Source organism: Pan troglodytes, chromosome 8, assembly GCF_028858775.2.
Source record: "Pan troglodytes isolate AG18354 chromosome 8, NHGRI_mPanTro3-v2.0_pri, whole genome shotgun sequence".
Taxonomy (NCBI): Eukaryota; Metazoa; Chordata; class Mammalia; order Primates; family Hominidae; genus Pan; species Pan troglodytes.
In genome coordinates this window covers 125,665,395-125,679,169 of record NC_072406.2, presented here as the reverse complement: position 1 = coordinate 125,679,169, position 13,775 = coordinate 125,665,395, and the positions used below count along the sequence as shown (strand labels likewise).

The window sequence follows — 13,775 nt, the reverse complement described above, 5'->3', positions numbered from 1 at the left end:
TTAAGTCTCAGGAGATCTGATGGTTTTATAATGCGCAGTTCCCCTGCACACACTGTTTTGCCTGCCACCATGTAAGACGTGTCTTTCACCTTCTGCCATGATTGTGAGGCCTCCCCAGCCATGTGGAACTGTGAGTCTATTAAACCTCTTTTTCTTTATAAATTACCCAGTCTCGGGTATGTCTTTATTAGCAGCATGAGAATGGACTAATACACTAAGACTTCAAGGACAAAGGTTACCCCTTCTTCAATCTCGCCCTCATCACCCCCAGTCATCTGGGCCTTGGTCCTGGTCTTTGCTCCCTGCCTTGCCTTTCTCAGGGCAGGGCCTGTCTGTCTAGACCTGTCTCCACCCAGTCCTGAGGAGATTCCCTACGAATTCTTCTCTTTGAGCCGAACAGGATGGGCCATGTCCTAAGAAGCGGGCAGAAGACTTTGAGGGACATCCTTCCTCGGGGTCCAGTACGGAAGGGCCCTCCAGGACCTGCACCTGGGCCAGCATTGTGCATCCTGGCTCCAGCTGGAGTCTGAGGGACAGCCGGGTGCCATGCTGCCTACAGCCAGCAGGTGGCAGACGTGCCCTTCCTAGGAGCTGGCGCTCGGAGGGAAACCAAACAAAAAGAAAGCCGAGACTTCCTGGGCTGGGCTCTCGGGGAGCCTGAAGCCGATGTGCAGCTTGGGCTGCCTGTCAGGGGGTCGCCGGAATCTGAAGCAAGTCACTCATTTTGTGACTCACAGTGTCCACCCACAGAGAGGGGCCGTGGTGCAATGTGGAAACTGGTAGTCCGAACACCTGGCTGGATATTTAGGGACCGTATGGGAAAGTCCAGGCTGATAGTCAATTACTTATGCCTATATCCGGATCCCTGAAACTAACCTGGATGATGGTAGGTGGGAAGGGTGGACACAGTATTTGCCTCCTTTCATTCCATCATTCCATTATCTCTTCTCCCAAAGACAAGAAAATGATAGAAGAACCCTTACTCCTGAGACTTGCACATTCAAAGAGAAAGATCGATGGAAGAGTAGGAGGAAGAGATAACTAAGGAGAAAACTGTTATCTCAGTTCACATTCCTTTAGAGCTGGCAATGTGCCATCAACTGTGCTAAATATTTTACAGGCATTTTGTCTTGTTTGTTGCACACAATACTTCATAATTTAGGTATTATGATTATATCCAATTTAGAGGTGAGAAAACTGAGGTTTTCAGATATTAAGTTGTCTAAAATAACTTAACTAGGAAATGCTGGAGCCAGAACAGGAGACTGTCAGTCTCACATCAGAGTCCTTGCTCTTAGTCACCATTGTGAGGGACCAGGAAGCTGCCACGTGTACACACTAATAAAGCAAGGATGGAGGAGAAAGAAACAGAAAAGCTCATTAACCTTGAGAGGCAGGTGTTGAGCTAGGTTCAAAATCAGGGGCACTGTTCTTGGAATGCTTTATAAAAAGGCTTATCTGTGGGCCGGGCGCGGTGGCTCACGCCTGTAATCCCAACACTTTGGGAGGCTGAGGTGGGCAGATCACTTGAGGCCAGGAGTTGGAGACCAGCTTGGCCAACATGGCAAAACCCCATCTCTACTAAAAATACAAAAATTAGCCAGGCGTGATGGCAGGAGCCTGTAGTCCCAGCTACTCGGGTGGCTGAGGCACAAGAATCGCTTGAACCTGAGAAGTGGAGGCTGCAGTGAGCAGATATCGTGCCACTGCACTCCAGCCTGGGTGAGAGAATGAGACTCTGTCTTAAAAAAAAAAAAAAAAGCTTATCCAATCTGGCCTAGGCCTGGCAGGCCACAGAGAAGGCCTACTTGGCCCCAGTGACAGCTGGAGAAAGTACAAAAGTCAGATTGAGCCTTGGCCAGCCTACTGCGGTAAACACATCTTAACAAACATCTTCACCCAGATCAAAAGGCATGTAAGCCACTGCCCACTTCTCCTACCACATCCATTCCTAGTTTCAACAGGGCTAAAATAGCACATGGTCCCAGCTGAGCCATCTTCTCTTAAAGGGTGGACGCTGCTGCTTCTGCACATGGTAAGGTAGCTGCTTTGTATATTTAGCAAGACCATTCTAGATCCAACTACTGTTTATTCTACTCCACACTTGGGCTTTCTCAATGGGTCCCTGGCTCAGGACACTGACTTCAAGGTTAGGAGCAGGCCCTTAGCAATGTTAAACTCCCTAAGCCACCAGAGTCTCAAAGTCTGGTGTCCTCCCAGGTTAAGGTTGGTTAGTGAGGAAGGCAGGGAGAGAAGGATCCCGTGTCTCTGAGTCTTACTGATTTACAGTGTAATCTCCTTATGGGTGGGGTGCACATACATCAAGTCTATTTTGTCCTATCTTTAATCCAGTGATTATTTCAACTAAGATTCTTCCTCTGCCTTCCAGAATTCCAAAACTTCTGGAAGACAAAACAAAAAGCCTAACAGTCTGAGTTGATGTGTTCCAGAAATTCGTTGGTAGAAAATGTTCTCAGAGGGATTAGGAGGCAGTGATGGGGGAGATAGGGCCAGATTTGTCTTTTGGGGACAGAGGCTCAGCTCAGAATGAACTAAGAGCAGAGAAATCTTCTGCTTGCTGGATAAAAGGTTGGGACTCTAATCACACCATCTCTTCCTCCTTGCATGTTCTACCCTATGCCTGGTGGTAGGCCACATGTTGCCAACCACCAGGGAGGTGCGCTACTCCCAAGGGCAGCTGGGGAGGAGAGACCTCTGTACCATGGCCATGGTTGAGGCTGCAACCTCTGGACTGGAAGGTGGACAGGGACAAGTATACACAGTTCAGCAGGGCCAGTCCCCTTGCTGGGCAAAGAGCTCAAGGCCAGAGCGAGTAGTGGAGGTGGCAGAGGGCAGTGGCTGCCAATGCCCAGGCCAAATCCTCCCTCATGTTGTTCTTCTCTGGCTCCTGCTACAAAGATAAGCGATGTCATTTCAGCCTGAGTTGAAATCATCACTGGATTAAAGATAGGACAAAATAGACTAGACGTATACACTCCCCACCCCCAAGAAGATTACACTGTAAATCAGTAGGATTCAGAGACACGGGCTCCTTCTCTCTCTGCCCCTCCTTGACTTTCTGTCTAACCAACTTTATCCTAGAAGATGAGCAGTTGTGCCAAGCCACTCAGTCCTTTTATTTGAAAATTGTGGTAACATATACAGAACATCACATTTATAATTTGACCATTTGTAAGTGTACCATTCAGTGATACTAATTACATTCACAATGCTGTGTACCCATCACCACTCTCTAATCCCCAAACTTTTTCATCATCCCCAGCATGGACTATACTCGTTGAACAGAAACGCCTCCTTCTTATTCTCCCTCAGCCCTGCTAATCTCTAGCCTACTTTCTGTCTCTGCGCATTTGGCAATTCTAAGTATCTCATGGAAGCGGAATCCTACAATATTTGTCCTTCTGGAACTGCCTTTATTTCACTGTGCATCATGTTTCCAAGGTCTTCTAGGTAGCATGTATCAAACTTTCCTTCCTTTTTACAGCTAAATAGTATTCCATTGTCTCTATCTAATCACATGTTGTTTATGCATTCATCTCTTGATGGACATGGGTCATTTACACCTTTTGGCTATTGTGAATAATGCTGCTATGAACATTGGTGTACAGATTTCTGTTCAAGTCTCTGCTTTCAGTTATTTCAGATATGTACTTAGATGTGGAATTGCTGGGTCCTAGGGTAGTTCTACGATTAACTTTGTCAGGGACCACCATACTGTTTTCCACAGTGGCTGCACCATTTTACATACCTACCAGCGAGGCCTGAGGGTTCCAATTACTCCACATTCTCACCCACACTTGTTATTCCCCATTCTCGAAAATGATAGCCATCCTAATAGGTATGAAGTGAGCCATCCTAATAGGTGTGAAGTGGTGCAACTCCATCCCTTCATAGGCACAGGAATCTTGCCCTTCTTGCTTTTGCACACATTGCTCAAGGCCGTCTCAAGACTGGCAGGTTCACTGCAGCTTTGCTTTCACCTGAAGCTCAGGGGAAGGGGGCAAAACTCTCATGGGAGAATGTGGAAGCCAAAGGTGAAGGTGCTGGCCAGCAGTGCCTGTGGGTGGTTTCCTTCCTGGACACCTGGGTGAAGCTGTTCACCAGACCACAGTGATGAGCCAGGAGCCACTGTAGAGAGGAACTGGCTCAGACCCTTCATCTGCAGAGGAGGAAGATGAGGCCCAGCATGGTGAAGTGGCTTGTGTAAGGACATGGACGCATTGGGGCAGGGGAGGGACTCAGGCTCAGGTCTCCTGGCTCTGACACCGATCACCTATGCCTGGCTCAGAGGGATTCTGTGCAGCTTCCCTGCTCTAAAGCCCAGAGCTGGCCACTCAGACCCTACCCAGCTAAGGGCTGAGCTGCAGCTTCCTGTGACAGTGGCAGGCAGAGATGGGACAGGGGCAATGGGCAGAAAGAGAAGAGTCCCATTTGTTACATCCGGAGAATTTCCATTTTAAAGACATTGGTTCTTAAACCTCAATGTGCATAAGAATTGTCTGGGGAACTTGATAAAAATACAGATCCCTGGGGCCCACCCGCAGAGGTTGGGCGTCCATGGGTCTGAGGTGGGCTGGGAACGCAACACACATCTTCCTCCAGTGCCCAGGCGACTCTGCCCTTGGCCACGCTTTGGTTATACCAAGCTCTCTTGGGTGTGAAGCTTCTGGCTGAGGAGACTCAGGGCCTATCTTTGCTCCTGTGCAATTTGTTGAGTCTCTCTGTGCCTCAGTTTCCCCAATTATAAAAGTAAGAATTCCCTTTCCCAATTCCAATGTTTTATTCAAGGAACTTTGGCTGCTCAGGAAGAATATGGCATTTGCAATGATTACTCCGCAGGTGAGACTTGGTGAGAAATATCTGTACAAATGGCTCATCCCAGGGACTTGGTGCAAACAGATGGTGGTGGAGGGGAGCTTTGAAGGTTAGGGAGTGAGGCCATCCAAGACAAGGAGACTGGGTAAAAATTCTGCATATGATAATGCTCTTGGAAGCCCTTTTAAAAGGCAAGCGAAGGCTGGGCACGGTGGCTCACGCCTGTAATCCCAGCACTTTGGGAGGCCAGGGCGGGTGGATCACTTAAGGTCAGGAGTTTGACACCAGCCTGGCCAGGATGGTGAAACCCTGTCTCTGCTAAGAATACAAAAATTAGCTGGGCGTGGTGGCAGTTGCCTGTAATCCCAGCTACTCAGGGGGCTGAGTCAGGAGAATCGCTTTAACCTGGCAGGCAGAGGTTGCATTGAGCCAAGATTGCGTCATTGCACTCCAGCCTGGGCAACAGAGCGAGACTCCGTCTAAGAAAAAAAAAAAATTAAGACAAGCAAGTGGACAAAACCAAAGCACAGCTGAGCGTGGGGCTGCCTCATAAGCACAAGCCCCCACGTTTCCCTTTTTGGTCAGTCAGCCCCAGCAAATAGCCCAGGGCTTCAGGAAGGTAACTCCCCCGCTAGGCATCAGCACCACCTCTGCTGAAGCTGTGCTCACTCCTGTGCTTTCCCTGGCATCAGACGTGAGCCACTGCGGGTATCTGAGTTGATTGAGGTGGTGCCTAGCCAGGACGTGAAACAACAGCATTAGAATAAAACAGAAAACACAGCGTGAAAAAGTCTTTCTTTTCTCAGGTTGACTGTCAAGCCTTCCAATCCCACCAGGGGGAAGGACTGGGGGGTGCTGGTGTCTCTATCCTCTGCCTCCTGCTGATCTTTCCTCTAAGGAGGATAAAGCCGCTTCAGGCTCAGAGCTTTAGCATGTCAACAGCAGCCAGCTAGAATTCAATGACATCACTTTGCTTTCTTTGTAGTAATGACAATTTCCTTTAGAACTAAATCAATTTAGGTAGAGAAAAGGTGAGTCTTTAACAAAAGTATTAAGAAACTAATTTGGGCTTTGGCAGAATTTCTGAAGATGGCTTCATTCATGACTGAAGTTTTTAAAACACTGAACGAACTGGTTTGCTAGCCGGCAAGACTCGATCCTTGTGGTGTCGGAAAGCAAAGGGAAAGCAAAGCTTCGGGGCTATTGAGGGAAAGTCCAGATGGGAGCGACTTTGTCTCCTGCTGGAAGCTGGAGTCTCAGGCTGCTGCCCATTTTGACACCTTTGATACCACACAAAATGGTCTTGTTTGTCTTTGGGCAGTGCCAGGCATGATGATCTCAACCACAGTGCTTGTGAGCATAGAACTAGGCGTTGGGCAGACCTTGAATCCCAGAGCTGTAACCTCCCAGAGGTGCCATCTTGAGTAGATGATTTAACTGCTCTATGCTTAGTTTCTTGTCTGTAAAATGAGAATGACATTGGTCCCTACCTCATAGGGTTTGAGAGAAGCTTAAATGAGATAATAAACATAAAGCATGCCACATCTGGCAAATGTAAAGACTTCATACGTGGTTGCTGCTACTATTAATTATTGCGATTACTCTTACTACTCCTATTATTTATAGCCACTGTTGTCAGTGAGTTTGTTTTGTTTTCTCAGAGTGCCGGAAGAGCCAACTAAGGAGAACTTACTCAGCATCAACTTTTCCTGGAACTTGTTTGCGGGTCACAGGCATGGCGCACCAACCCCCTCCCCCCCAACCATTTTTCCTGGGATCGTTGCCAAGTCCTAAGCCAGGAAACCTTGTTATATTAATTATGAAGAAAAAGCATGTTTTATTTAAAATCCCGGCTGCCAAATATTCTGCCATGCTGTTTCTCTGTGACAGCAGAATTGCTCTTGCATTTAGGAAACTCTAATGAATTTAAAATATAAATATACCTGTGCCTGTATACGCATGTGATTTCCTGCGACCTGATTTCCCTAAATACCAGTGTACACCGCTAAAGGTAATGAGTTGGATTTGTGCCTCAGATCAGTTAAAAAAAAATCTATGAGAATTTGCAGTGAAAATCAGTCCCTCCCCTTTCCCTAAGACCGTGTAGATGGCAGTAAGAGGGAGGAATGCCTCTTCAGTCTCTCCTAGGCCCGAAACAGACTCTGGCATTCTGGAGGCTTTGAAAAGAGTGGCTCCCATCTTCCTGTCCAAGACCTTGTTTGGTCCTGGAGCCCATGCAGGTGTGGATGCTTGAATTAATCCGATGCTGAGCCTGGTCACTTGCCCATCCCAAACTTGGTCCGATAAGTCAATATCCACAGCATTTCTGAGCAATAACCAGAGAAGTGCACTAAGGCAGAACCAGGCAGACAATGCACATTGGTCAAGAGGAAGAGTTCTAGATAGTATGGGGGCCAGGCATGATGCTTCACACCTGTCATCTCAGCACTTTGAGAGGCCAAGGCTAGAGGATCACTTAAGGTCAGGAGTTCAATACCAGCTTTGTGCAAAATAGCAAAAACCAGTCTCTACAAAAAAAAAAAAAAAAAAAAAAAAAAAAAAAAAAAAAAAAAGAATAAAAGAATCAAAGAAAGAGAGAGGAGCAGGATCTGGGAAACTCAAGCTTCTTTTTTCTTTCTTTCTCTTTCTTTCTTTTTTTTTTTTAAACTTTTTTTGAGATGGAGTCTTGCTCTGTTGCCAAGGCAGGATGCAATGGCACCTTCTCTGCTCATTGCAATCTCTACCTCCTGGGTTCAAGTGACGCTTCTGCCTCAGCCTCCCAAGTAGCTGAGACTACAGACATGTACCACCACACCCGCTTAATTAAAAAAAAATTTTTTTTGATAGAGACAGGGTCTTGCTATGTTGCTAGTCTCAAACTCCTGGCCTCAAGCAATCCTCCCACCTTGGACTCCCAAAGTGCTGGGATTACAGGCATGAGCTATCATGCCTGGCCTCAAACTTCATCTAATAACAGCAGCAGTGGCTACCCCTCTCCATGGTGCCAGCCAAGAATGTGAACCCAATGCTACTCAAATGTCTGATTTTCAAGAAAAGCTGGGAATCTGTATCTTTAATGGGAAATGTTCTGTGTTCCGATTTTCAAATGTGGCCAAGCAATTAAAATAAAACTAAAATACTCTTGGAGTCAGTCTTCTATCCACCAGGTTAAACTTGAGCTGTGAGCAGAGTGTATTTCAAGCTGCCAATCTGCAACTTCTGACCTATGCAAACTGTTTCGTGGCTCTATACCTGGGAAGATTCTAGAGTTCTAGGGTTTTAAAAGCCCAGAAATGTAAACATTGTTTTAATTGAAAGCACCTCCTTTGCAGGGGAGAGGAGAAGCCTTTGTCTTTCTTCTTTCTAGGGATGGGCTGAGATAAGCAGGCAAGCTTGACAAACATTGTCCTCTGGTTTCTGGGCTTGGAGAGGCCAAATTCCATTATGGCTGAGCCCAGCTGGGCCCCAAATCACTCTAAGAATCCTAGCAAGAAGAGATTTCTAAGACAGTCCATGCCTTATTTACAGTTAAGCAGGCCTCCTGTGATGAATGTGGAGTCAGACAGACCTGGCCCCAATCCTGGCCAGAAAGTCATTTTAACATCTCTGGGTTTGTATCTCATCCATAAAACAGGGATAATGATATGAGGTTGTGCTGGACAGGTGCTCAAAAATGATATGTTAGGAAAACCAAACCTCGAGTAGAACAGCAAGGCACAATGAATGATGCCCTGGAGTTCACAGCAATGATTTTTGACCCATATCTCTTGGGCTAGTGGATATCAGAATAAAAATCTCCATGACAGATGATCCCAAAGAACAGTCCTCATTTGCTACATGATCTGAATTCACGGGAGAGTACCTGGGTGTCTTTCCAATGAATAGTGACCACAGATCCTATAGCTGCCTTTCTTTGGAGTTTCAGAGACACGTGGAGTCCATTACGCTCCACCCAGCAAACATGTGCCTGGTCTAAGAGCCTCCTTTCCCTACAGGAAAAGCCATGTCCCTGAAGCTGTACGAACCAAAGAAATCTCATCCTCACCCAGGGCCCCAGACAGGAGACTAGCTACACGGAAGCCAGTCTGTAATCCAGAGCTCAGCTCTGCCACTCATCAGCTGTATGACTTGGGACGGGCCCAGTTTTCCAGCTTCGTTTCTGTAAAATGGGAGCATAGTAGGAATTACTTCTTGGGGTCCTTCCAGAGATGAACCAATTCATGGAAAGTTCAGGGGCTAGCACTCAGGACTTCTCATTAAATGGTAGCAGTTAGTTATGACTTTTAGCTGTGTGGGGCTGGAGAGGCCACCCAGCCCAGCTGGCTATGTGGCTTCTTTACCCCCATGACGCCCCAAACTCTCCAAAGCATCTGAACGACTTGGCCACTTTCCCCTGATGTCTGTATGCCGGCCTGTGGAACACAAGCCGCCTTCCCGACCACCTGTCTGGCACACATCCGGGGTAAGAAAGCATTCCAAAGCCCCGAATCCTCTCTTTGGAGTTGACTAAGCTCATTGCCTGAAGGCTAACTCTCATATTTTCTCTTTTATCCATTATTGACTTATAATTTCATTGCTAACCCTAAAAATTCACTGGGGTTTGCAAAAAAGGGATTTTTCGGGACCATTATCCTTTTGTGAACTTCAAACAGACTGTGTCAACGTTTCTCCTTGCCTGCAAAGTTTAGGATCTAATTCTTTCCGACTGGTACGTTCTCTGGGCCCCGCGTGGGCCTCCGATGATTTCTCCTGCCTTTCTCTAGACCTGTGGTATTTCTGCTGTGTCTCGGCCTCAGACACCAACAAGCCATCAAATGATGTAGGGGCTTGACAACAATTTGTAATTACAGCCACCACACACACACAAGTCATGATTTGAAAAGAAAACCCTTTCAGAAGTGAGTCACTTGGCAACTTAATACAGAGCTAAGATAGGTGTCTGAGCACAGTTGACGGAAAAGAAAGGAGAAGCTATTGTTTTAAAAACATGCTAATCAGAAAACTGTAACTTAATCTGCTTCATTCAGGAAATGCTCTATGGAGTGAAATGGGGAACAAAATGCAAAGGTACTTAATAAGATAGAGAGGTTAAGACTGTTATTTTAGTTCTCATCCTCTGCCCACTTTCTACAACCCCTCCCGAACAAGGTGGAGCATTCTCTGATTTTTACGGAGAAGTTGTGTTCATTCTTGACATTTTAAGGGAGTAGAGCTCACATTTATTTGCAAGCCACATACATGACCTCATTTACTTGTGGCCCTCCCCAAATCTATGAGAGGTTAGCACTTGATTTGCAGAAGACAACACTGAGGCTCAGAGAGATTATGTTCCTTGCCCAACATTCCACAGCTAGAATGTGGCAAAGCTGAGATTCGAACCCTGGCTCCAAAGCCCACATTCATGCCTCAGACCACAACCAGCACGGAACTCCAAGGAGACTCTATTTCTGTGCAAGGTCCTCTTTCCATGCCCACAGAGATCCATCTGACACTCTTGGACCATGGCACACAGAAGGAACTAACATCTTGACAAGTCATCTGCTCCGGAAGGTCCTGAGTCCCCCGTTCAAGACTCTCTGATGGGACTTCCCTTCCCTGCACACTGCAACCTCCCTTGGGCCCCTGCTCACCCTCTCTGCCTCATCTGCTGCTGTCATGGGGAAAAGGAGACAAAGTACTAAACACAAAGCTTCTCCCCAAATCCAAACTATTTATGCAGACCCACTGCCAGGATCTTTTGCAGTCAGCAGGCTTCCCCTCTAAGGCCATAGCACATTGCTTCTTACCCTAGTGTCAGCCACAAATCGCTGGAAAACTGTGTGTGTCAGCACCAATAGATAGGTATATTTTCCTGGGGAGAGAGTTTATAGCTTTCCATGGCTTCTCAAAGGGGTCTATGAGATCCATGACAGATTACAATCCATGCCCTGGGGCACATTTTCTTGCCCCAGTCTCCTTTGCTGGAATGCATTCAGGGAGGCTCCACTCCAAGATGGCTCAAGTCAGCCACCTGTTCCCATGGGAGTGGCTGCTCAAAAGAAACCAAGCCACAGGCCTGCATTGGTTCTTGTAGTTAGAACATCTCCAACTTGGCAACTCCAGCCTTTCACTCTAAAGTTTCTCATCACTCCCAGCCTAGCTTGGTCCTCCTAGTAAACTTCAGAGTCTCTCAACTACAAATATTAGAAAAGAACACTTACCCCATAGGCTGTCTTTCCCACCAGAGCCATTAACAGCAGAACATGGAGATCAGACATCCTGGCAAACATCTTTGCAGTTTAAGGACTTGTGTTTTGCTCTCAATAAAATTTCTTTTGTTGTCTATGCCTTTAGGGGGGAAAAATGTCAGTCTCCAAGGATTCAGGAACAAATGAAGAGGATGCAAATTATTAACTAGGCATCAAATACTGTTTAATGTTTAATGTTTTGCAAACTAACTATCTTGATTAAACAAATGGCAACTTTGGGGCTGGGCTGAGTCATGAAGTGGTTTCTCTTCTGGGGAGAAACTCTCCAAAGAAAGTAGCTGACATAGCCCCCTGGCTCCACGGTGCACATGGCAGCTGCTGGGTGTTCCGAGCAGAAAGCCTGACAGCGTAACTAGCATCCCAGCCTCAGGATAAAAGATCAGGTGAAGCCTGTGCCACAGGCCTCTGCCAGTGCTGATTTGTACAGAATGTTAATAGACTTCTGGTTCATCAAATCTCAAACAGAATTAAGGCATGGATGGGCTCCTAATAACATCACACTTTATATTCATGAGACATAAATTAAAGGATGCAAAACTGCTATTGACAAACATTGATTCTGGGCCCTTTGAAGTGTTGCCCACAGTTGCTTGTTGGCTTCAAAAGTTTTCTTTTAAACCTCATTACGTAAGGCTTTTACTTTTTAATTATTTTTTCCCCTTTCGCTGGAGTCTTTCTTTGATCAAGCGGAGGAAAAAAAACATGGTGTTCATATTTCAGGACCATTGTTTCCTATGTTCCTTATTTAGCTATGCTGGTTGCAGGTAGAGTTCTGTCAAGCAGCAATTATCTATTAAGTGTGGGTTCTTGTGGACACAATTGATCTCTTTAATAGGCATGATCTTAATCTCCTGTAAACAACTGACTGCCCACAGTAATCTATGCCTGGGTTCCAGGAATCCTCCTGACCTGAGTCATAAATCCAGGTTTTGAAATGCTGCTGCCAGCGGAGGCATGTGCTCACCTGTGCCCCCCTGCCCAGTCCTGCCCCTACCTGCCATCCCTGTTTGGCACGTGGACTGCATCAGTGGCTGCATCTACTTCTGAAAGCCAAGTTGCTAGCCGGGGAGGGCCCCACAGATCCCAGCCCAAAAGAATGCCCCAGTCACCAGATGAGCCTTGAAGGACTAGCCAAGTCCTGGTCCTGCCATTTTACCTCCTAAATAACTTCCACATTATTTTCTTTCATCCACATATTTTTGTCTCCATCCTATTTTAGGCAGCCATCAGCTCCCCCCACCCTGCCCCCCACACCATCAACATCCACCTGATCACCATAATACAAGCCCATGTTAGTAGTCCCTTTTTCTTCTTCTTCTTCTTCTTATTATTATTTTGAGACAGAGTCTCACTCTGTCATCCAGGCTGAAGTGCAGTGGCGTGATCTTGGCTCACTGCAACCTCTGCCTCCTGGATTCAAGTGATTCTCCTGCCTCAGCCTCCTGAATAGCTGGGAATACAGGTGTATGCCACCACGGCTGGCTAATTTTTGTATTTTTAGTAGAGACGGGATTTTGCCATCTTGGCCAGGCTGGTCTCAAACTCCTGACCTCAGGTGATCCACCCACCTCAGGCTCCCAAAGTGCTAGGATTATAGGCATAAGCCACTACGCCTGGCTGTAGTCCCTTTTCCTAGAAAGTTCTTCTCTAGCCCTACTCTGTCCTTCCCCTAATCCTTATGACAACCATAAATTTGTTAACTGGAACCCTGGTCACTCCTGAGCAAGTTAATTTAGTTAACTCTCCTAGTTAATGCATCTTTCATCTCTTAGCCCAAACATTACTTCCTCAGAAGCCCTGCATGCATTTCTTCTTTACAGCATTTATGAGGTTGTAATGTCACAGCCGTATTGCTATTTCATTAATATTTGTTTCCCATTGTCCCCATTAGACTGAAAACTCAGGAGAGCAGGCACTCTGTTTCAATCACCATTGAATCCTTGGCATAGATGCCCAGCACTGGATAGACGCTCAATAAGTTTATGTTGGATGAAATGAACAAATGAATGACCACTTTATCCATGTGACAGTTGGACATGTTATCACCAGGATGCCTTAGATAGCATAGCCAACTCAATGTGAAAGGAAAAACTGGATGTGAAAAACTAAAAGTATTTGTGAAATTTTAAGCACACTTCAACTTATTCATGAACACTCCATTAATATTCATCAAATACTTACAGAAGCTCTGCTGTGAGCCAGGCATTGGTGATGTGGGGATGAAGGAGGCAGATGTGAACTGGTTGAGGAGGAGATGGGCAGACAGTGAAAAAGTAAACAGTTAATTTTCGTTAGTGATTTCTATGAAAAAGAGTGAAACAAGGTGATGGAATAGAAATCCTCATGGGCGGGACGATGGGAGGTGGTTACCATGACATGGTGGCCACGGTGACATGGTGGCTAAACAGGACATCGATGCAGTGCTGAGGATTTTGTTGGTGGTTACTTGATCCCAGAGCAAGGGCCAAGGAGGCAGCACACATGAGGACTTTGCTGGAGTCTTCACAGTGTTTGTACAGATGGTAAAAAACAAAAACGGAAATGTTCAGACAAGTCAAACCATGAAATCACTCATGTGACTCAGGCGTCTCTTTTCCCCTCCACTGCCTCGCATGAATTACTGACCTTCTGACTTTGTGGAGAGATTCCCAGAAAACAAGCCAGAAGCTTTTCTTCCTGTGTCAACAGGAA

General features: G+C 46.3%; 1 protein-coding gene across 1 annotated transcript in view; it reads right to left on the bottom strand.

Annotated features, from left to right (window-relative positions):
* The window catches only part of HABP2 (hyaluronan binding protein 2), a 36,916-nt gene extending 25,708 nt beyond the window's left edge, over positions 1-11,208 (bottom strand). Inside the window, exon 1 of the mRNA XM_508042.8 lies at positions 11,037-11,208. Coding sequence (XP_508042.2) covers positions 11,037-11,105 — 69 coding nt within the window. The 5' untranslated portion in view covers positions 11,106-11,208. The remainder of the gene's footprint in view (positions 1-11,036) is intronic.
* Between the last annotated feature and the right edge of the window lie 2,567 nt (positions 11,209-13,775).